Below are 24,077 nucleotides of genomic sequence, written 5' to 3' on the forward strand. Positions count from 1 at the left end.
TGAGGAATAGTGACATTTTGATTTAGACGTCTCTTCTGCTCATCAAGGCAGCATTTATTTTATCTGTAATATGTGAAAGATTATGCAAAAATGATGTTTTCTGTGATGTGCAGCTGAATTCCAGTCTTCAGAGTCACATGATCCTTCAGAAATCATTCTGATGCTGATTTGCTGCTCAATGTTAAAATGTATTAAATTAAAAACAATAATAATTTATACATTTATTCATCAAAGATCCGTGAAATTGATCAAAAGTGACAGTAAAGACATTTATAATGTTACAAAAGATTTCTATTTCAAATAAATGCTGTTCTTTTGAACTTTCTATTCATCTGTGAATCCTGAAAAATAAAATGCATCACAGTTTCCACAAAAATATTAATGTTTTCAACATTGATAATAATCAGAAATGTTTGTTGAGCAGTAAATCAGTATATTATTATGATTTCTGAAGATCATGTGACACTGAAGACTGGAGTAATGATGCTGAAAATACAGCTTTGATCACAGAAATAAATTACATTTTAACACATATTCACATAGAAAATAGTTATTTTAAATTATAATAATATTTCACAATTTTTGATGTATTATTTATCAAATACATGCAGCCTTTGTGAGCAGAAGAGACGGCTTTCAAAAATATAAAAAATACAATTATTCCAAACTTTTGATCGGTAGCATATATATTTAATTAATTTATTTTATTACTTATTTTTGCATTTCTAATATAATTTTTCTTGATTAAGCACATTTAAACCCCTGATTCTCATTACAGTAATGCAAAAAAAAAAAAAATGATATTCTTAACTAGATTTTGAAAGATTATTCATAATTTTTCCACATCTATAGAAATGTGCGTATTACATAATATGATGTTAATGTGTCACATTTCATAAGTTAATGATGTCTGGAGCTGGAGAGAGAGAGAGAGCGGGCGAGAGACCTGTGTGAGACATTATATCCTCCACCCACATTCTCTCCTTCATGAATTATTCATATCTGGCTTTGTGCTGATGGGCCACTCTGTATGAATTATAATGATTACATTTATAAACGGCCGATCTCACATGTGATTTGCCCCGTGCAGAGCCGAATCGATCAGGAAAGGTGCGTGGTTTATTGTCAGGTTTTGCTGTATAAGAAGTGATTTTCTGAAATCACTTTGCATTTGGATGAGTTTTTCCATGTTTACTGTGTTTCATTTATTGTATTTTCTGACATGATTGGATCTTTTATAGGCCTATGTGTCGGTATAGCAACAACCCAGTTCTAGTCTCCGTGGTTACAGCGTCTCCAAACTCGAATCCCATTGGTCGATGGTGAATAATATGGGGTCTAACGGTTTGTTTTCCCATAATTCTGCGTTTGAACATTGACCGCGTCATTGCTTCCTCGCGGGAGCTCGGTTTGCGCACACAAGCGTTCATATTGTGGTCTAAATAGCTTGATGTTCTCATAATAACGTTATGATTTTAGGATATGAGTGAAATCTAATGTAACCCTGAAATGTGATGTAATTGCCGTTTGGTTAATTGGCGAAGGCGCCGCATTCCAGTCAAGCACTGATTATATTGCACCCGTGTGAATGCTTTCGCCGTCAGCAACTGACTGTGTGTGTGTGCGTGTGTGTGTGTGTGTGTGTGTGTGTGTGTGTGTGTGTGGAAAATAATTAGTGATGCGCCCAAAAATTATAAATCTTGGGCAAAGCTGGACCTGAACACTGAGCTGAAAATGAAAATAATTATTGGAAAAAAAAAATATAGATATTTTCTGAAAATATCATTTGCATCTTAATTTTGCAGTGAAAATGTGAAATCTATCTAAATATATGCATTTTTTAAAAATCCCCTTTAAATATTAAAACTGACTTTTGGCTAATAAATATAAGAAAATCTTTACATTTTTACCCTCTGAAGAGAATTAAACTATTTTGAGATTAATTAAAATATTTAATGTATTTTTTTATTTAATGTTTTAGCTGAATGATTCATAACATGTATGTCTTAACTTATTTTCTATTTTAATTAAATTATTAATTTTTAAATTGTATTTTAAAATTCTAGATTTTAAATTCAAATCGTTTATATTAAATGTTTAATGTTTTTTAGCCCATAAAAGTGTTTAGGAATTAAAATATTAATTTACTTTTTATGATTTTTCCTTCTGAATGATCTAAAACCTTCATGCCTTAATGTTATTTTTAAGAATATATGAATGTATTGTAACAACCCTGTTTTTATATGGTGAATTTTAAATATTCTTACTGTTTTAGTTTTATCCATAGTAGCATACATTTAAATCATGTCAACCACAGTTAAAACCACACATATATAGCACCTCAATACCATAGTAAAAAATGCAACTTTATGGTTTCTATGTATTTGTATGAAAAACAGTAGTCGAAATACATTTAGCATAAATGCACAAATGCTATAACTTAATCACAAAAAATACAGGAATACCATTACCCCTTTAATACATTTAATTCTTGTCTACATTAATAATATAATGAAATTCCATTTGAACATCCCACATGTATTCATCAAGACGCTTGGCCTGTCAGGTTTGATTCGGTGCTCGGAGAGTCCAGAGAGGCTTGTTTTTCTCTGATATGAGCAGAGAGATGAAGTTATTAAAGGAGCGACAGGAATGGATGAGTGACTCGTTTCTCAGCGTCTCCTGTCATGTTAACCTGGACGTCTTCACCTGATCTCCGCATCTCATTTCCACACTAGATGGATGTTAACGAGGTGTTTAATGCGGCCTGTTCGCTGGAGGACACCGCGACATCGTCTGGAGTTATTCGAGGAGTACTCCTCCCAAAAATGAAGATTCAGTCAAATAATTCAGTCCAATATGCCAGATAACGCTCATGCATCGCATCTCAGACACGTCTAAGATTTTCATCTGGAAAATCTATATTTCTGGGCATTTGCTTATCTGAAATATACCTTAAAGGCGGTTCCTGTCTGATCAAACATTATATAATGTTTAATATCTATCTATATCAAAATCTTGTTGCATGTAAAACTGTTTTAAAGATTTAACTTATAACTGGGATATTTTAGTATCATTGAGGTACCATTATAGCTTTTATTAATCGGTTATATTTGTATATTTTCAGTTTTATTTTTAATTTAGGCAAAATTAGTAAATTAAAGTTTTAGTAATTTTTTAGCTTTAATAATAATAATTTAAAAAAATTGCTATTTATATATATTTATATATATATATATATATATATATGTGTATATATATATATATATATATATATATATATATATATATATGTGTATATATATATATATATATATATATATATATATATATATATATATATGTGTATATATGTATTTATTTATTTTCAGTTTTAGTTTATTTTAATATATTTAACATTTTAATATGTCAGGTTAAACGAAATAAAAATTAGACATATTTTTTTCCCATAAATAATAAATTTAATTATTGAATGTTTTAATAAAATATGGTTTTAAATGTTTAATTTTAGTTATTTTATTTCATGTTTTATTCGTTACATTTTGAGTTGTTTTTGTTTGTTTGTTTGTTTTTTCTTTTTTTATGTTTTACAGTTATATTATTTCAGGTAACAATATTTTTGGTTTTGTTTTAGTTAGTTAACTTTAATAACCCTGACTTATACCATGTCTACCATAAAAATAGACATTTATTTATGCATTCATTCATTTTCTTGAGTGAGCTGTTTGTTAATATTAATAAAACATTTTAGTTTCACTGCAAAAAGGGATTTTATTTATTATATATGTTCTTGCTTTAAGCATAAACCTCACTAAAAAAACGACTTCTTATCTCATCTCAGTTTGCATCTTCAGTAAATTAATCTTGATTTAAGAATATTTATATATTTGTACTGGAAAGCGAGATGAAAATGCTGAGAAAGAACATCACTTTTTGCGGCGTGCTGGTTAATTAAAGTAAGGGGTTTGCGGTTTGATTGAATGGCTCATCATTCATGTGTTTTTAGAGCTTCTTCAGACTCTTTTCTTGTTCTCCATGTTGTATTTATAGCCTCGTCTCATTTAACCTCTCCTCAGGTAAATTCTGCTGCAATGAATCATAGTTCAGCGCACATGCTGTTCATCAGGACAGTCTAATAGAGCCCTGCTCTTATATTTCAATATTACACAGGTGAATCTCAAGCATATGATGTTTTTCACTCAAAATCAAAAGAAAGAAATGACTTTGCATTAAAACTGAAGCCCATTTTAGCATCATTAAAACGTTTTTGCATTATGACATTTTCAAGAAGATTGTTGTCATTAAAAATGAACTTTTTTGACTATTTTTAAAGTATAATGTAATGTTTAATTTCTGGGTTTTGGAGTGAGATCTTGGCATATTCTTGAGATTCACCTTTACTCCTCTGAATCTTTTTATTAAAATGTCTGATTGATAAATCTGGTGTAAATAACAATGCATTTAATTAAAATAATATAATAGAAAATTATGAATTAAATTAAATTATAAAATAGAATTCAATAAAAATAATACAATTAAATAAATGACCTTAATCTAATCAAATTAATTATAAATTAAATACTAATAATTAAATAAAGTATTCTTGTAGCTCATAAAGCTTTGGTTAACATGTCTGCCAAAGGGATAAATGTAATTTAATAAAATAAATATAAACTATAAATTAATATAAAATACTCTTATTATATTATTTATTATTCTTTTAACTTTTTTTAAATGTCACATATTGATATATTTAATGTATAATAATAATAATAATAATAATAATAATACATTATAAAATTAAATACAATAAAATTAGTAAAAAAAAACTTATTTAATTTAATTTTTTCATTCATTTTTGAACTATAATAACCCTACCTGTAGCTTATAAATCTTTTGTTAACATGTCTGCCAAATGGAAAAGTTTAACGTAAATGTTAATAAAATAAAATACAATAATAAAACATTTTACTCCTGAATCTTTTGTACAATGTTTCCTGCACTAAAACAATTATAATGTATTATTTCATGAGCATGCAGGAGATTCGCTGGACTGTCAGGCGTTTCCATGTGATGTTTTGTGGATGAACGTGTTTGTGCATTAATGTCGCTCATCTCAGTTCTCATCTCAGCTTTATTTAATTAGAAAGATGCTGAAATGGCCTTGAGGATAACGAGGAACGAGTGTAATTGCGCTCGGTGCTTGTCGATTAACTCTTAATTACGCTGAGCCGCGGCACATGCAGAGGACGATCGCTCTAACACACACTCGTGATTATCGCACCTTTAACCTGTGGATATTCTCAAAAACAAAGACCTGGCAGCTGAAAACAGAGGCAAACCCTGCTGTACGTCTGATTCCGTCATTGTTTGATTGCTCTCACATGCTCTCGCTCTGGTGATCAGGAGATTTTCAGACTCTCTCAGCTTCAGGTTTAGTGGTTTGTTTTTACTGGCATCACAAAAACGGTTCATGTTGCTGAAGTGTTTGAAGTTTGGCTGCATACAGTTAAAATTTAAAGGACAAAAATAAGTACAGTAAATTAAAAAAAAAAAACTTTTTCTAACAAGTAATATTTACAAAAAAAATTATTTATTTATAATGTTTATAACATTTAGCATTTTAAATAATATTATAAACAAATAAAATACAGTTAAAGTAAATAAAAAATATATTTCATTAATGTTAAAATAATTTTAAAAAACTTTAAATAATTTAATAAAATAAAACTATTTGTAGCTAATGAAGTAAAATATGGCACTAGCAATGGTTAAGTTAGGAAATGATAAAATATATCTACCTTGAATATGGTCAAATTCACTTGGGTAAATATAATGAAAAAACTCAAATAAAATTAAACAAAATACAATTAAATAAAAATGAAAAAACAATATAAAATAAATTAAATTAACAAAATATATAATGAATAATTCAATAAAATACAAATATTAATGTAGCTCGTAAAGTAAAGCAACGGCAATGTCATGGGTTCGATTTCTGGTAAAATTAGTATACCTTGAATAAATTTGCTTTGGATAACATGTCTGCTAAATTAATACATTAAATGTAATTAATAAATAAATACAATTAAATAAAATAAATAATAATATAAAATGCAATCACATAAAATAAACAAAATAAAAAAAATTAATATAGATCTATAATAGTACATACAATTAAATAAAATACAAATAAATATAATGCAATAAAATTATTTAATATAAATATAAGTATTGCACTAATAATTAAAATAAAATTCAATAAAATAAAAACAATTATCTTGTTGGTCAAAGTAAAGCATGGCACTAGTAAAGCCAAGAATATGGGCTTGATTTCCAGTGAATGCATGAACTGATAAAATTTATACCTTGAATGTACTAAAATTCAATTTGGATAAATTGTCTGCCAACTAAATGTAACAATGTAAAAAATTAAGAGAATAAAATGCATCCTAATCTAAGAATTGGGCAAACAGGAGTAACTCTCAGAAGTAACACTGATGGTTTGTGTGTCTCAGATGCAGACAGACAGGACTCGATAAACCTGTTCCTGCAGGTCTACCAGCCGTCGGAGTCGAAGCCTCATCTCTGGGAGCTGCCTACAGATTTCTACCTTCACCACAGCGATACCATGATCCTCCCACACCAGCGGCACAGGTGCTGTCCGCTCAATACTGTCTGAATATCAGCCTGTGCTCTTTCTCCAGAGTTTGACAGACGAGCAAAAAAAAGCCTGATACGGATTTACCATGTTTTGCTTAACCCTCATAATGCATTCATTCCTCTCATTTCGTTTTGTGTCTGATAACAGTTCTTTGTCACGTCGACCTGTGTTCATTATGCAAGCGGCATAACAAAGCCACGTGCCAGACGGCTGGAGGAAACTAAAGTGGGTCACGGGCCACATAAACGCTTCTCTAATATCACGGCAATAATAGAATAAACCACACATGGACAGAAACTGGAAGCTGTAGATGCTAGAAATGAAGCGCGGCAGAAAACCCTTTTGATGTTTATACGGGTTAAATGCGATGAAACACCAACCAGTAGACGTGGAAAAAAAGGTTTTTTAACACTAATATAACTTCATAGATAATTTAACATAAAATGTTATTGACACTAATGGTGTTCCATACACACCCGGGTCAAAAAGACCCAAACGCTAAACCTTATTTTAAATGGTTATATCCCCTAAAAGACAATTGCAAAAAATCTGGAAAAAAATAAATGTGTATTTTGAGACTCTGAAAGCATTTGCAAAGTTTCTGTGTATTACAAAAACGGTGTTTTTTAGAAATTCTTATGCATCTCTTCTGGGTCAAAATGGACTGAATGCATTATGAGGGTGATGTGACATGAATGCATGGTGAAAAATGTAAGTAAGATAGTCTATAAGAGTAATAGCACAACTAAGTACAGTATAAGCACTAATACTAGTGATCTTTGCCTTCGTAAACAGCATTATGAACAGCTACTGGTTGGTGTTTCATCGCATTTAACCCGTATAAACATCAAAAGGGTTTTCTGCCGCGCTTCATTTCTAGCATCTACAGCTTCCAGTTTCTGTCCATGTGTGGTTTATTCTATTATTGCCGTGATATTAGAGAAGCGTTTATGTGGCCCGTGACCCACTTTAGTTTCCTCCAGCCGTCCGGCACGTGGCTTTGTTATGCCGCTTGCATAATGAACACAGGTCGACGTGACAAATAACTGTTATCAGACACAAAACGAATGAGGAATCTGACCTGTTTTGGGGAATTGTCACATCAAATAGTCTCTGAAATGACAGTTCATGTTCCAGGACAAATCGGACGTTCGTGTTTGCATGTATTTCTGTTCAGTTCACCGATCGCCGGGACAGTTTGTGCATTCATGTGGGTGAATCTCACAGACACGTCTGAGTCTTTATGAATTATTATATTTTTCAATCAGGATTTTTGCATTGACTTTATATTAATATAAATTAAACACATTTTCCTCTCAAATTTTATGCACGTGTATATTTTGCATGTATATAAAATGTATTTATGCTGTGTTTAAATATTTCATATATTTTAATGAAACCAAATACAGTATTTTATATATGTATGCATGTACAAGATATGATTATATAATATATGTATGTATATGTACAGTGTGTATGCATGTATGTGTATATATATATATATATATATATATATATATATATATATATATATAATATTAAAACTTTTTTATTATATATTTAATATTTATAGTATATGTAATATGTATTTTAATTAATTAATATTTATTTATTTATCTTAAATCATTTGCAAAAATTTGTATACAGTATAATACTTTATTATATAAATTTTATATAGTTGTATAAATTATATAGGTTTTTATTACAAAATCTGAAAAAAAAATTATTTTGAAGGTCTTTTGAAAAGTTTCGTTCCCTTACTAAAATAATAATATAAAATAATAAATATATAATATTATATTGTATATAGATTATATAATGTATTATGTAATATTATAAATTTAATATATAATATTATATGTCAGTTGAAACATCACATTATTATGCACTTATTATTCGCTGGCTGTAATCTTTATTTGTTGTAATAAAATAAAAATTTTCTGGGTTTAATAAAAATTTTGTATATAAATACATATTATATTTGATGCATTATTTAACTAAAATATAACGTTGTGTGTTTATATATATATATCTATCTATATCTGCAGTCCTGTTTGATGCTGATGTATTTGTTTTTCTCTGCAGTTACACACACTGGTGGACTGACGGAGTGCTGACGTTCCTGCCGTTACCGTATGATGAAGGTGATCACTTTATACATCCATAAAGACAGATAAAAGAGATATGAGCTTACATATTAACCACAAACACTGAGCTGAAGCAGCCGTCCTGATCCAGCGGAGCTTCCTGAGACTGAGCGGAAACTGATCCGCATCCGGCTCACGTGAAACACACCGGAGACTCTCATAATCACTGTTTATTTATTTATATGAATGCATATTTAAGTAAATATTAATATAAATATTTAGTTTTTATTTATTTATGTGAATGTTTATTTCAATTATTTATTTAACTTAAATGTTCAATTAAAATCAATTAAAATATTAAAGCCAAAAATATTTAAATATTCAATATTAATGTAATTATTAGTCATAATTGACTCATCAGCTCTGTACGGCACACAAATAACACTTTTTATGTTCAGGCTGTGACTTAATTCATGCAGTGGAATATAATATATAGGATTGACTTTTTCATAAATTATTCATGTGATGCATGTTACAAGCAAAATGTTAATTTATTAATTTAAGAATGAATTAATTTCTCTTTCAGCTTGTTCTTCCAAGTTTTTGTGACATTTAGTTTCTGTTTAGAGCCTCAGACACGCTGTAAGTTATAACTGGACTTCTTCATGTTGAATCGTAAAGCTTTTCTGAATGTGTTTCAGCTCCGTGTGAGAAGAACAGGAGGAAGGTGGAGGTGAAGCGTGTGAACCGATACGACGAGAGCATCGACATCTACACAGAGTTCTTCAAGCCGTATGAACTCACCTCGTTCGACGACACGTTCAGCGTCGCTATGACCAACTCCGCGAGGTCAGCACCGACACTAGGGCTGTCAGAAAAACAATTAGAATTTTCGAATATTCGTCTAATTTAAAATAAAAATCCACATTCGAATGCACAAATTCTCGTCTTTCAGGGAGTTCATGCCGAAGACGGTCGGCCTCGACCCGAGTCCGTTCACCGTACGCAAACCAGAAGAGAGCGCGAAGTCAGTGCTGGGGTGAGTCTGAGAGAGATATATATATATATATATATATATATATAGAAACTGAAGGGGAAAATATATTTTTTTTAAAGTCATTTAAGAAAATGATGTAGTTAATTATTGTTAATATAATTAATGTAAAATTTGTTTGTTATGGTTTTAGTTAATGATATAACCTTGAGTTCAGTAGGTCAGAGTTGATTTGTTTCCATTGATTGCAGTGTGTTTCCTGTTCAGAGTGACTGTCAGTGTTTTATGAGTGTGTGGATGAGGTGCTGATCTGGTTTCTCTGGTCTGGTCTGGTCTGGTCTCTCAGCAGTAAGTCCAGTAAGGAGGAGGCGGTGTTGCAGAGGAAGACTGCGGCCAGCGCTCCTCCTCCTCCCAGCGAGGAGCAGATCTCCAGCAGCTCTGAGGATGACTCTGAGGAAGAGCGCGAGGAAGATGGGACAGTGTCTCAGCGCTCCACGCCGATCAAACTGTCCGAGCCGAGCGACAGCATCCGCGTGCATGAGGTACAGCGGTCGCGCACAACTCTCATTTATAACTTTATCATGCAAAAAAAAAAATCAGTGTAGTGTTCTGGTGTTTGAATGCATGCTGTTTTACATGACATTTTTAAACAAATACTATATAAATAGATATACATAGTAGGGCTGAGCGATTAATTGAAATCGATTGCAATTTGAGACGTTGCAATATTCTAATCGCAAACCCTGCAATGTGGATCTACTCTGGCATGTGTTACACAATTAATCTAGTAGTCATATGACCTCTATAGGTCTGCTGATCATGTGACTTTTGTGGATATATTTGCCTTCCTGTTTTTACAACTGATGAAGGTGTTTGGATAGACACCGAAATGCCTTGTTAAGCTTTTTATAGTCCAGTGATTTTAATAAAAAGTAAATTTTTTGGAAAGTTTTAAAGGCAAATTAACACTAAAGAAAAATGTATATAAAATGAGATCACTTCGGCTTCGAAATGACAACAGAGGTAATTTGCAAGAGCTGTTACAACACATATCAAGAGCTCCCTTATCAGTTCTGCTTTCAGTACTGGAGAATAAAAGATTCTTAGAGGTTTTTATTAGTACATGAACGTTATCTCACACATTTGATCTCCCCAACAGAATTTGAAATAAGTTTATCATGCATGTTCGCTATTCCCAATTCAGAAGACCGCAAACACAGCCCGTCTCTCTGAATGCATCTCATACTCTCTCTTCTCATCTCATACTCTTTACAAATGTAAATTCAGTCTAACTGCTTTGCTAATTTCACTTGCATGAAATGAAACATTCAGCACACTTTCCACTTGTTCTTAAAATCCCAAATACTTAAAAAAATCAATAAATTGTTTTTTTTTTTTTTGCATATGTCACACTTAAAAGATTCAGATCATCAAACTAATTTTAATATTACACAAAGATAATGCAAGTAAATACAAAATGCCGTTTTTAAATGATGATTTCATTTATTATGGGTAAAAAGCTGTCCAAATCTTCCTGGCCCTACGTGAAAAATTAATTGCCCCCTCCTGTTAAATCATGAAAGGACTGTGATTAACCACATTATTTTAGAAAGCTGCATTATATTTCACTAGTCAAACCCAGGCCTGATTACTGCCAGACCTGTTGAATCAAGAAAGAACCTGTCTGACAAAGTGAAGCATGCTTAAAGAGCAGCTAATCATGCCACGAACTAAAGAAATTCAAGAACAGACGAGAAACAAAATAGTTGACATGTATCAGTCTGGAAAGGGATATAAAGCCATTTCTAAGGATTTGGGACTCCAGCAAACCACAGTCAGAGCCATTATCGACAAATGGAGAAAACTCGGAACAGTGGTTAACCTTCCCAGGAGTGGCCGGCCGACCAAAATTACTCCAAGAGCACAACGACGACTCATCCAGGAGGTCATAAAAGAACCCAGAACAACATCTAAAGAACTGCATGACTCACGTGCCTCAGTTAAGGTCAGTGTTCATGATTCAACAATAAGAAAGAGACTGGACAAAAACAGCATCCATGGCAGAACTCCAATGCAAAAGTCATTGCTGACCAAAAAGAACACAAAGGCTCGTCTCACATTTGCCAAAAAATATCTTGATTATACCCAAGACCAACACAGCATTTCATAAAAAGAACAACATACCAGCAGTCAAACATGGTGGTGGTAGTGTGATGGTCTGGGGCTGCTTTGCTGCTTCAGGACCTGGACGACTTGCCATAATTGATGGAACCATGAATTCTGCACTCTATCAGAAAATCCTGAAGGAGAATGTCCGGCTGTCCGTTTGTGACCTCAAGATCAAGCGCGCTTGGGTTATGCAGCAGGACAATGATCCCAAACACACCAGCAAGTCCACCTCTGAATGGCTCAGGAAAAACAAAATTAAGGTTTTGGAGTGGCCAAGTCAAAGTCCGGACTTAAATCCGATTGAGATGCTGTGGCATGACCTTAAACTGTCCGTTCATGCTTGACAACCCTCCAATGTGGCTGAATTAAAACAATTCTGCAAAGAAAAGTGGGCTAGAATTCCTCCACAGCGATGTGAAAGACTCATTGCCAGTTAACACAAACGCTTGATTGCAGTTGTTGCTGCAAAGGGTGGCACAACCAGTTATTAGATTTAGGGGGCAATTACTTTTTCACGTAGTGCCAGGCAGGTTTGGACAGCTTTTTTCCATTAATAAATGAAATTATTATTTCAAAACTGCATTTTTTTATTACTCGGGTTATCTTTGTGTAATATTAAAATTAGTTTGATCTGAATCTTTTAAGTGAGACAAATATGCAAAAAAAAAAAAAAACGAAGGGGGCAAAAACCTTTTCACGGCACTGTATACTATAAAATTAAAAGACATTTCTTTTAAATGTATAGCACAGTAAGGAAGGCAGCAACATATGATAGATAGGATAGAAAAAGAAAGACTATTAATAATCCTTCATTGCGCAAAAGTTTTATAATACGAAAGCCGATACCGATACTGAGTATCGGGTCGATGCATCCCTAGTTTTATTTGTTGTAAAACCATGACTATATTTCATAAGAGCAGTATTGCTTGTGTGTATTATTCCAGTGTTTAAAATAGCTGAATGAATGTGTGCTAACTGCCATAAAGAAATTTAACGATGTTAAACATTTAATTAAATTTAAACCGTAACGTGTTGACTTTGAATATTCATATTTTGGAATTGGAATATTAATATAAATAATAATTCATGCATTTGCTACATTCGTTATATTAACAGTTCATTATTTATTATTAGTTATTTGTTCACATAATTTATTTTTATATTAGGATAAATATAATTTAAAAATGATATAAATGATGATAATTTTCACACACAGACGCAGAAGGCTGTTTTCTGGCTCTGTGTGAGTCTAGATCTGTCTCGCTCAACAATACGCCTGATCCCTGCTTTATTAAGATCTCCGGTGAGATTCAGATAATGCTGTAATGGGGTTTATATTCTGGAGAAACGTTACCTGAGGAAACCCTGTTGCATGCATTGAGTCAGTGAGTCTCATTGATAAAGACTCATTTCACACCTTTATTTCTTTCTAATTTTCAGCGTACAAATAACTTTAACTGACACAATGCTGCTCATAATGCAATGCATAGAGAACAACAAACAGTATTTATCGATTGCAAAATGTCATCAAAGTCGCGTCTTACTGTCGTGAATCTTTTGCTTTAGTCGAACAGATTGCACTAAATATTAATGTTTTTTTTTTTTTGCATGTTTAAGATCATTATATGACTTAAATGAAGAAGCAATAAATTAATGAATTTTGGCATGAATGGATAACCTAAATGCAACATTAATATATATATATATATATAGAGAGAGAGAGGGAGATATTATTGTTTTTTTTATTTCACTTTTTTTATTTTCTTTTTGCATGTTTTACATTTGGTCATTTCTAATGCATTCAGCAGGTAAATGCATAAATGCAACATTAAAAATATGCACGTATTATTTTTTTTTAATGTATATATTTTTTTTATTTACATATTATTATATTTGGCAGTTTCTGATGCATTCATCAGTTGAATAAACTAATGCAACATTGAAAATATAATATTGATTATTTTCATATTTGTGTGTGTGTGTGTGTGTGTGTGTAATTTGTTTGTTTTTCACAGTTTGCAGTTTTCCAATGCGTTTAGTAGCTGAATGATCAATATATTGTAAATGCATATTATTGCATGTTAATTATATATATATTATTTTTTGTTTTATGTGTATACATTTTATTTATATTTTTTTAGATTTATTTTATGTATATTTTTTTATTTCATTTGTGCATGTTTCTCATGGGTTCAGCAGCTCTCTCTCTGTCTCTCGCCCCGCGTGTGTGACTCAAGGTTACTGTCATGTTGCCATGCCGACAAGGCCGTTTGGGTTTATTTACCTTGAGAGACACTGAAGGAGGGATTGAGGGAAGAACGGAGGGATTTTAATAGATGAGAGATGAATGAATGAGCGGACGCTCAGGACTTTAATGAATAACATCAATACAGATTCTTCTGTTCTTTTCTCTTCTCTTCTCTTCTCTTCTCTTCTCTTCTCTTCTCTTCTCTTCTCTTCTCTTCTCTTCTCTTTCTTGCATCAAAAAGGGTCATTTCATTGTAAATTGATTGAACATGTGCTGCTGAAATTGTTCAGGTCAAACTGAAGTGATCAAAAAATGAACTTGAGCTGCTCATTTTGAACATTTTTAGTGCCCTAAAAGTGTTTTATCTTTTCTTTTTTTTTCTGTATTCCTTTTTTTTCTTCATTTTTCAGTTTTATGGATTCTATTTCATGGTTAAATTAAATGTTAGTAATCAAAAAGCATGTCTTATTAATTGCAACAACAAAAAAAACATAATTTTCTTACCTCGTAGACAGATATTTTTCTCGTTTTAAGTGAATGCTCACTTGATTTTACTTAATTTTCCACAGAAAAATGGCTTATTTTGCAACTCAAGTCAGTCTTGATTTAAGAATGATTAGATGTTTGTACTGGGAAAAAAGACAAAAATACTTGGTAATATAATCTTTTTTTCTTTTTTTTCCCTGTATATAGTTTACTTGTGATTTATTCATTAATCATTATTCATGAGCATTAATGTATGAATTTATATGTATATATGATGTTGGTGTTTGCGAGTGGATGAAATGAGGAAGGTCCAAACTGAAGGATGGAGATATTAATGATTCTGAATGGAAGCTTCAGTCCTCTGATTGTTTGTCACAGTCACACTGACCTGTTGCCATGGCAGGACACACACACACACACACACACACACACACGTGTTGATGTGTGAGTGGATGAAGGCAGTGTTGTGTGTGATTTGTCAGGAGAACAGAAGCGAGTATTCAGTCAAGGTTTCCTGCACTGTAGTAAATATCTGGAAACAGCAGTTACAGACACAGCTGTGACACGTGATCATGACATGCAGCCAGCAGAACTGACGGATATCCCTTTTAATAGTTTTTCTTCCCTTTTTTTTTGTTGAGAAAACCAGTTTTTATTCTGTTTTCATTTTTATTTTTTATTAACCAGTTTTTTATATTTTTAAAGCTTTTTTGTTTTTTCCCATTTTTCCTTTTTTACATTTTTAAATGTTGTCCTATTGTTTTTTTTTTTTTAACCCCCCCCCCCTCTCTCTCTTTTATTTATTTGGGACAAAAACAATCCCTTTTCCTTTATATTTGTTTTCTTTTTCATTTGTTTCTTTGTTTTTTTCTTTTTGGAAAAAGATTTATTTTGTTGTTGTTTTTTTTCCCCCTTTTTATCCTTTTTCTTTCTTTTGGCTTTTTCTTTTTTATAAAAATATTTTCTATTTATTTTTTAAATCTTTACCTCTTTCCTTTCCTTTCCTTTCCTTTCCTTTCCTTTCCTTTCCTTTCCTTTCCTTTCCTTTCCTTTGTAAATGTGACCTGGACATGTTTCTGTGAGGTTAACCTGAAGCGTTGACACAAATAGCCACCATTTGCTCATGTTACTATCAAATTACTCTAAAAGTGTTTTCAAAAACCTTTCTATCGCATTGACCGGGACAGTCTTGAGTAAATCATAAAAAAATCTACATTGGCATTTACAAACATGGCAGATATTTGTGACCCTGGAGCACAAAACCAGTCATAAGGGTCATTTTTTTAAAATTGAGATTTCTACATCATCTGAAAGCTGAATAAATAATCTGTCCATTGATGTATGGTTTGTTAGGATCGGACAATATTTGGCTGAGATAAATCTGGAATCTGAGGGTGCAAAAAAATCTAAATATTGAGAAAATCTCCTTTAAAGTTGTTCAAATTAAGTTATTAGCAATGCATATTACTAATCAAAAATGAAGTTTTGTTATATTTACAGTAGGAAACTTACTAAATATCTTGATGGAACATGATCTTTATTTCATATCCTAATGATTTTTGTCATAAAAGAGAAATGTATAATTTTGATCCATACAGTGTATTGTTGGCTATTGCTACAAATATACCCCAGAGACTTAAGACTGCTTTTGTGCTGCAGGGTCACATTTTATCCTGAAGTGACTTGCATTACATTTTAAGTATATATCAATTTGAACTGAAATCAGCAAGTGTGTTTTCCACGACACGAGTCTTCTGGCCTAAAGTCTCCAGTCTGTCTGTTGAGTGTTTTTGTTCCGTCACGGTCATTTTTCACTCATGTTATTCTCGAGCGGAGCTTCATTTCTCATACGGCTCACGTGTAAGGCTTCGCTCGTCACGTGTAAATGCCGGGATAAGCTCAACGACCGCGGCTGATGAAATATTTAAACGTGAAAACCTGCGACACTGTAATTACCCTGGTGCGAGTGAAACGTCGCATTAGTCACGTCTTGAGTTTAATCAGTATGTATACGAGTAAAACAGCAGACGCGGGGCCGCCGGAGGGAAACACCCGTCAAACCGTCAGTCGTTACGTAACAGCGGCTCGTTAGTGAAGGGAGACCCTTCAGTTCACTTCTCAGTGTTTGATGTGTTTGGACGGACTCTTAAACAGCTTTATGCTGCTTTAAAACACATACAGCAAGAACAATAGACTTTCCTTTATACAATAACCTTTAAGATTTTATAATAAGATTGTTGAAGTCTCTTCTGCTCACCAAGGCTGCATTTATTTGATCAAAAATACTGTAAAAATTGTGAAATATTATTATGATTTGAAATACCTGTTTTCTGTGTGAATATGTGTTAAACTGTAATTTATTTCTGTGATCAAAGCTGAATTTTCAGCATCATTACTCCAGTCTTCAATGTCACATGATCCTTCAGAAATCATTCTGATATACTGAACTCTGTCTGCCATCTGTGCGTGACCTTTGACCTCACTGACCCTTTGACCTGTGTGACCTTACAGGATCAGCCTCAGCAGCGTCTGCCGCCCGTGAGAGAGACGTATGGCCTGAATCTGCTGGCCAACCCGCCAGATGAAGACATCCTCATTTACCACAGGTCAGAAAATAAAAAATACAGTAAAAATTTTGAAATATTATTCTAATGTAAAACAGCTGTTTTCTATGTGAATATGTGTTAAACTATAATTTATTTCTGTGATCAAAGCTATATTTTCAGCATCATTCCTCCAGTCTTCAGTGTCACATGATCTTCAGAAATCATAATAATATACTGATTTACTGCTCAACAAACATTTCTGATTATTATCAATGTTGAAAACTGTTGTGCTGCACTATTTTTGTGGAAACTGTGATGCATTTTATTTTTCAGGATTCACAGATGAATAGAAAGTTCAAAAGAACAGCATTTATTTGAAATATAAATCTTTTGTTACATTTATAAATGTCTTTGCTGGCACTTTTGATCAATTTAATGTGCCCTTGATGAATACAAATATATATTTCTGTCAAATTTAAATAGAATTTATCAAACTCAGAGAAGTATCAAGAAAATGAGACTCATATTGCACACACAGCTCATGTCACATGGTTCTTCAGTCATGATGAATGGGAATCATGGGATTTGACCTCAGTGATCAGGAATGTCTTGCACTGACACTTAAGACAGGTTTGAGACGGTCAAGATCTCACGTGTCTTATTCTCTCTGAACAGCCTTTATGTTCCCGTTGCTCATATACATTTTTCAAATTCAGTCGTCTCTCGTGGTCTTTTACTGGAACTGAAAAAAAAAAAATTATATATATATATATATATATATATATATATATATATATATATATATATATACATACACTCACCTAAAGGATTATTAGGAACACCATACTAATACTGTGTTTGACCCCCTTTCGCCTTCAGAACTGCCTTAATTCTACGTGGCATTGATTCAACAAGGTGTCGAAAGCATTCTTTAGAAATGTTGGCCCATATTGATAGGATAGCATCTTGCAGTTGATGGAGATTTGTGGGATGCACATCCGTTCCACCACATCCCAAAAATGCTCTATTGGGTTGAGATCTGGTGACTGTGGGGGCCATTTTAGTACAGTGAACTCATTGTCATGTTCAAGAAACCAATTTGAAATGATTCGAGCTTTGTGACATGGTGCATTATCCTGCTGGAAGTAGCCATCAGAGGATGGGTACATGGTGGTCATAAAGGGATGGACATGGTCAGAAACAATGCTCAGGTAGGCCGTGGCATTTAAACGATGCCCAATTGGCACTAAGGGGCCTAAAGTGTGCCAAGAAAACATCCCCCACACCATTACACCACCACCACCAGCCTGCACAGTGGTAACAAGGCATGATGGAGCCATGTTCTCATTCTGTTTACGCCAAATTCTGACCATCTGAATGTCTCAACAGAAATCGAGACTCATCAGACCAGGCAACATTTTTCCAGTCTTCAACCGTCCAATTTTGGTGAGCTCGTGCAAATTGTAGCCTCTTTTTCCTATTTGTAGTGGAGATGAGTGGTACCCGGTGGGGTCTTCTGCTGTTGTAGCTCATCCGCCTCAAGGTTGTGCGTGTTGTGGCTTCACAAATGCTTTGCTGCATACCTCGGTTGTAACGAGTGGTTATTTCAGTCAAAGTTGCTCTTCTATCAGCTTGAATCAGTCGGCCCATTCTCCTCTGACCTCTAGCATCAACAAGGCATTTTCGCCCACAGGACTGCCGCATACTGGATGTTTTTCCCTTTTCACACCATTCTTTGTAAACCCTAGAAATGGTTGTGCGTGAAAATCCCAGTAACTGAGCAGATTGTGAAATACTCAGACCGGCCCGTCTGGCACCAACAACCATGCCACGCTCAAAATTGCTTAAATCACCTTTCTTTCCCATTCTGACATTCAGTTTGGAGTTCAGGAGATTGTCTTGACCAGGACCACACCCCTAAATGCATTGAAGCAACTGACATGTGATTGGTTAATTAGATAATTGCATTAATGAGAAATTGAACAGGTGTTCCTAATAATCCTTTAGGTGAGTGTGTGTGTATATATATATATATATATATATATATATATATATATATATATATATATATATATATATATATATATATATATATATATATATATATATATATATATATATATATATATAAAATGAAATCATAAAAAATAAAACCAATATTTAAAAATAAAACAAACAAAAAAATGTATTAAAAAAGAGGGGAAAATATCAATATAAATATTAGATGAAAATCTTAAACTACAAATTTAAACTGAAAAACTGAAATAACAATAAATTAAACCCAAATAGTAATATTTTTAGCAAGAAAATATAAAAATTAAGCTAAACCAAAATATTAATAAAAACAGCAATAGTATATAAAACATTTTTTAACAAACTGAAATAAAATAAGTTTTTCATGTTTTATTTGATTTCAGTTAATGTTTAAGTTATTTCAAGTAGCACAAATGTGTTTTGTAGTTTTAATTTGAGTTAATGAGGTGAAATAAAATGTTTAATTTTTAAAAAAAATGTTACAGTTAACATTTAATTTAAGTAACACTGAAAACTTCTGGTTTAGTTGTAGTTACTCTGTGAACTGCTTCTCTCAGTGTTTCTCCATACGCCGGCAGAGCAAATTACTTCCATCAGCACACACACACACACACACTCTCTCTCTCTCACACACACACACACACACTCTCTCTCTCTCACACACACACACACACACACTCTCTCTCTCACACACACACACACCTCCGTAGGTAAAATGCAGAAGGCTCTGTCACCCTTTTATCCGCGTTGTTCAGAAGTTTCAGTATCTGATACCAGTGAAATGTCATGATTCCCTGCTGAGGTTTCTGTTGCAGCTGCTTTGACCTGTGAATTTTGTATTGAAATGATTCGTTGCTGCTGATTGTGTGATTCTTTGTTCATTCCTTCACTGATGCTTTCATCGTTTATCCGTGTGTGTTTATAGATTTGCTCATCTGGGTCAGAACCAGCACAAGGTGGAGAGAAACAATGATACCAAGAAATTAGACGCCGTCATCAGCCTGTGAGTGTGTGAGGGAATAAAAAAAATTATATATATATATATATATATATATATATATATATATATATATATATATATATATATATATATATATATATATATATATATATATATATATATATATATATATATATATATAGTTATATATATAGTTATATAGTTCGTTCGAACTATATATAGTTGTTTATTTTTTACATTTTGTAGCCATAACTAAATAAAATCATTTTACTTTTTTACTCACTATCATTCAAAATTTGGAATAATTAAGTCTCTTTTGCTCAGCAAGGCTGCATTTATTTGACCAAAAATACAGTAGTAACAGTAAAAATTGTGAAATATTATTTAGACTTTAAAAGAGCTGTTTTCTGTGTGAATATATGTTAGAATGTAATTTATTTCTGTGATCAAAGCTGAATTTCCAGCATCATTACTCCAGTCTTCAGTCACTTTTGATTATTTTAATGCATCCTTGCTGAATAAAATTAATTTCTTTAAAAACAAATAACTTTCAGTGTGCATATAAATTGTATAGTTCAATATTTATTCATTTATACATTTTTGTATAATATTTTACTAAATATTTAGCATGTTTGGTAAATCTGTGTGAAGTTTAATGCAGTCATCAAAACTTCTTTATGTATCTATATCCTGTTTTTAAGTTTAAAAAAATAAGGTTTGCTGATTAACAGATTTAATATGTAGATAATATTCTTAGTATTCTGTTGTAGTGTTTTTAAGAGTATGAATTTGAACTACTTTTATAAATATATTAGGTCAAATGTGTTTTTTTAGGTGCTTGTGTTGTACTGTGTGTATGTTCATACTGTGTGCTCTAGTGTGTGTGTGTGTGTGTGTGAGAACATGCGTGCAGCAGGTGTGTGAGTGTTTCCTATCGTTATGTAACGTTGTTTTTCACACTACATTGATGCTGGTATTGAAAACATGCTTTTGTTTTGTTCTTGTTTTGACATTTGCGCTCTTCACTCTGTGTGTTGTGTTCACGCTGACGCCTCATTGGTCCCTGAAGGTGGGACACAGTTGTGGGCGGAGTTTAGTAGAGATCTTGTGTTTAATTGGCTCGTTTGGAGCTCAGCCGGTTTGATAGGTGTCAACTTACACATGATTATAAAGGTCACACCTGAACTGGACATGAGTGAGTGTGTGTGTGTGTTTGTGTAAACATGATCCACTGTGTGTGTCATTTAAAAACGTCAAAAATATGACATTATATTATATTATAACAAAAGTGTAGAATTTAGTAGGGACATGTCCTTACCAATATCCAGAGACTACTAAATTAGTCCCTAGCAATCATTTTTAAATGTATGTGTATGTAACCACTGTTGTTGTAATTTCGGTATATATACTGATAAATTGAACTGAGCTGCAGTGCTCAAACTATTTCAAATATAGTGAATTAAGCTTACGAACATGATCATAATGCACGTAACATGTATTCTGAGCTGCAGCTCGTCATATTAATGGAGTGTTTCACTAGTTAGGAGTAAACCGGTTATCTCACCTGAATATGTTCATTCACAACAACTCACATGAGATTGATTCAATATCAATCTCCAATCAGATCACAGCTCACGAATCATTTGATTTAGATTGCAAGTTCGGAGCACAGATAGGCTACAAATCCCTTAAGATAATTAACTGTTGTTTTACTATAATAATGGTGTACTTACCATGTTTTTTTATGTTGGGTTTATTTTTGTATAACCACAGTTTTACTACAAATTCCATGGTTAAACTATAGTTAGAGTAGCAAAACCATGGTTAATTCGAGGTTATCATAGTTTAACTATCTTAACCATGTTTTTTGGGGGGGGGGTTTACCTTAAGAGGACACATAAGATGAATATAGAGATGCAGTTTGCACTGCTTTAGAATTAGGGATGTAAAGGTATGAAAATTTCTTATCATGATTATCGTGACCAAAATTATCACGGTATTGTTAAAATGTGCTGGAGATGCTCAAAAAGTACTGACACATAAATCACTTCACCAACTTTTATATTTAAAAATCAACAAACAACAAATAAAATGACATTTTGTTTACATAATCACTAAAACAATAACATAAGTTTATGTTTAATAGCATATTCAAATATCTAAAGTAAATAAAGCTTTGAAATGTTTCATAAAAAGGTAAACCTCACATTTCAGCCTTTAAATAAAGAAAAGTTACGTCATAATGATAATTGATTAATAAATGATATGCACGTCATCTGCTCCATAAATAATTCTAGATAACTTATCTGAATTGTTTAAATGTGTAAATTGTTTAAATCCAGATAAGCTTGTTTTTCACCAATCGCTCAATTTACAGCAGGGCATGCAAATTCGGTCCGTTTTTGGCCAGACAGAAACTGCTGCAAACAGGCTGAATGTGAATATAAGTCTCTGTAAATCCACTCTCTGACACTAGGTGGTGCTTTATATGGAAAAGCTGAATTACAGCTGTTTCCCGTAACCTCCGTGAGCAAAGCAGTATTGCGATTAAGAACACCTCCTTTAGGTATTACATGGAGCGAATATGAAAACAAAATGCCATCGAATCGTTTCTGAAGACAGTCAGATCCTTCAGAGGTACATTCATATAATTAATTAATTCATATATTCATTTGTATAATTCCCTCAGCACTCTTTTAAAACCTCCCAGCTTTTCCGCCCTATTTTCACTCAAAACGAAACTACGCTGCGTGCTGTCCGCACGTGAGACTGTTACCTGCACTTTATGCTGGACAGTATTTATTTATCGTGAGTTCAAATCGCGGTAATCTAATACGGTTTTAATGATAATTAAAATATGAAATGGTAATACTAACCGTGGGAAATTTTATCATGATTTATCGTCAAACCGGTAATCGTTACATCCCTTTTTAGGATCAACAGAACTTATTCATATCCATGGATCAAATCTAGATCAACTCTGAATAAAGAAAAGACAGGTTTAGAGCCAGATTTTTGTTTACTAAGCTGGCAGGAGACACAAATTAATTATATTTTCTTATATTCTCTTTAGAGCAGTCAAACAATCCAAAGAAAACATCTTTAAAACAGAAAGAGTCATTTACAAAATGAGATTGAACATTCAAAAATCTGATCAAAATGTCTCTGTGTACAAAAGTCAAGTCATCGTTTTTTTTTATCAACTATGCATTCAGTGAGTTTTCCAAATTGACATGTTTTGAAATTTAGAGCTGAGTATCATCAGCAGAAGAGTAAAATCTAACACCATGTTTCCTAATAATATCTCCCACGGGTAACATGTAAAGCGTGAAAAGTAATGGTCCTAGTACTGAGCCTTGAGGTACTCCATACTGCAGTTGTGATTGGTATGGTACCTCTGCATTCACTGCCACGAATTAATGGCGGTCAGATAATTATGATTTGAACCATGCCAGTGCACTTCCTCTAATTCCAATGTAATTTTCTAGTCTGTTCATAAGAATATTGAATGAATATTCCTCAGAAGAAACAAAAACAACAACTCACTTCAATGTCTGACTTATAATTACATCCATAAGCTTTTTGTGCAATTTGGAGCAATTCATTAATCTGTTGTTTGAGCTCAAGTAAGCCAATGCTTGTGAAACGATGATTTTCAAGGGCGTAGAGTTTAGTAGAAACACTAAGACATGATCAGCCAACTACTAAATTGTCCCTAGCAGTAATGTTGTCTGCCGTTATGGCTCCACCAATGCCAAAATCAAACCTACTCCCTTACATTATGATGAGAAGCAGCTGTTTGAAATGAATCAAATATTAATGAAAGTTTTCTGTGAAGTCTGTTTATATATCATTGTTTTATTTATAATGTATGATTCCTCATAATGG

The 24,077-nt window shown here is 32.7% G+C and overlaps 1 protein-coding gene across 4 annotated transcripts in view; it reads left to right on the forward strand.

Moving 5' to 3' along the window:
* Positions 1 to 24,077, forward strand: part of fig4a (FIG4 phosphoinositide 5-phosphatase a) — a 67,707-nt gene that overhangs the window by 37,186 nt on the left and 6,444 nt on the right. For 2 of the 4 annotated variants that reach the window (XM_079375305.1, XM_079375306.1), the window contains exons 17-23: positions 6,519 to 6,657; positions 8,750 to 8,808; positions 9,453 to 9,600; positions 9,707 to 9,790; positions 10,092 to 10,287; positions 17,160 to 17,254; positions 20,154 to 20,231. In XM_079375305.1, coding sequence (XP_079231431.1) covers positions 6,519 to 6,657; positions 8,750 to 8,808; positions 9,453 to 9,600; positions 9,707 to 9,790; positions 10,092 to 10,287; positions 17,160 to 17,254; positions 20,154 to 20,231 — 799 coding nt within the window. The remainder of the gene's footprint in view (positions 1 to 6,518; positions 6,658 to 8,749; positions 8,809 to 9,452; positions 9,601 to 9,706; positions 9,791 to 10,091; positions 10,288 to 17,159; positions 17,255 to 20,153; positions 20,232 to 24,077) is intronic. The other 2 variants (XM_079375307.1, XM_079375308.1) reach the window with 1 other exon arrangement.

This window comes from Barbus barbus, assembly GCF_936440315.1.
Source record: "Barbus barbus genome assembly, chromosome: 24".
Taxonomy (NCBI): Eukaryota; Metazoa; Chordata; class Actinopteri; order Cypriniformes; family Cyprinidae; genus Barbus; species Barbus barbus.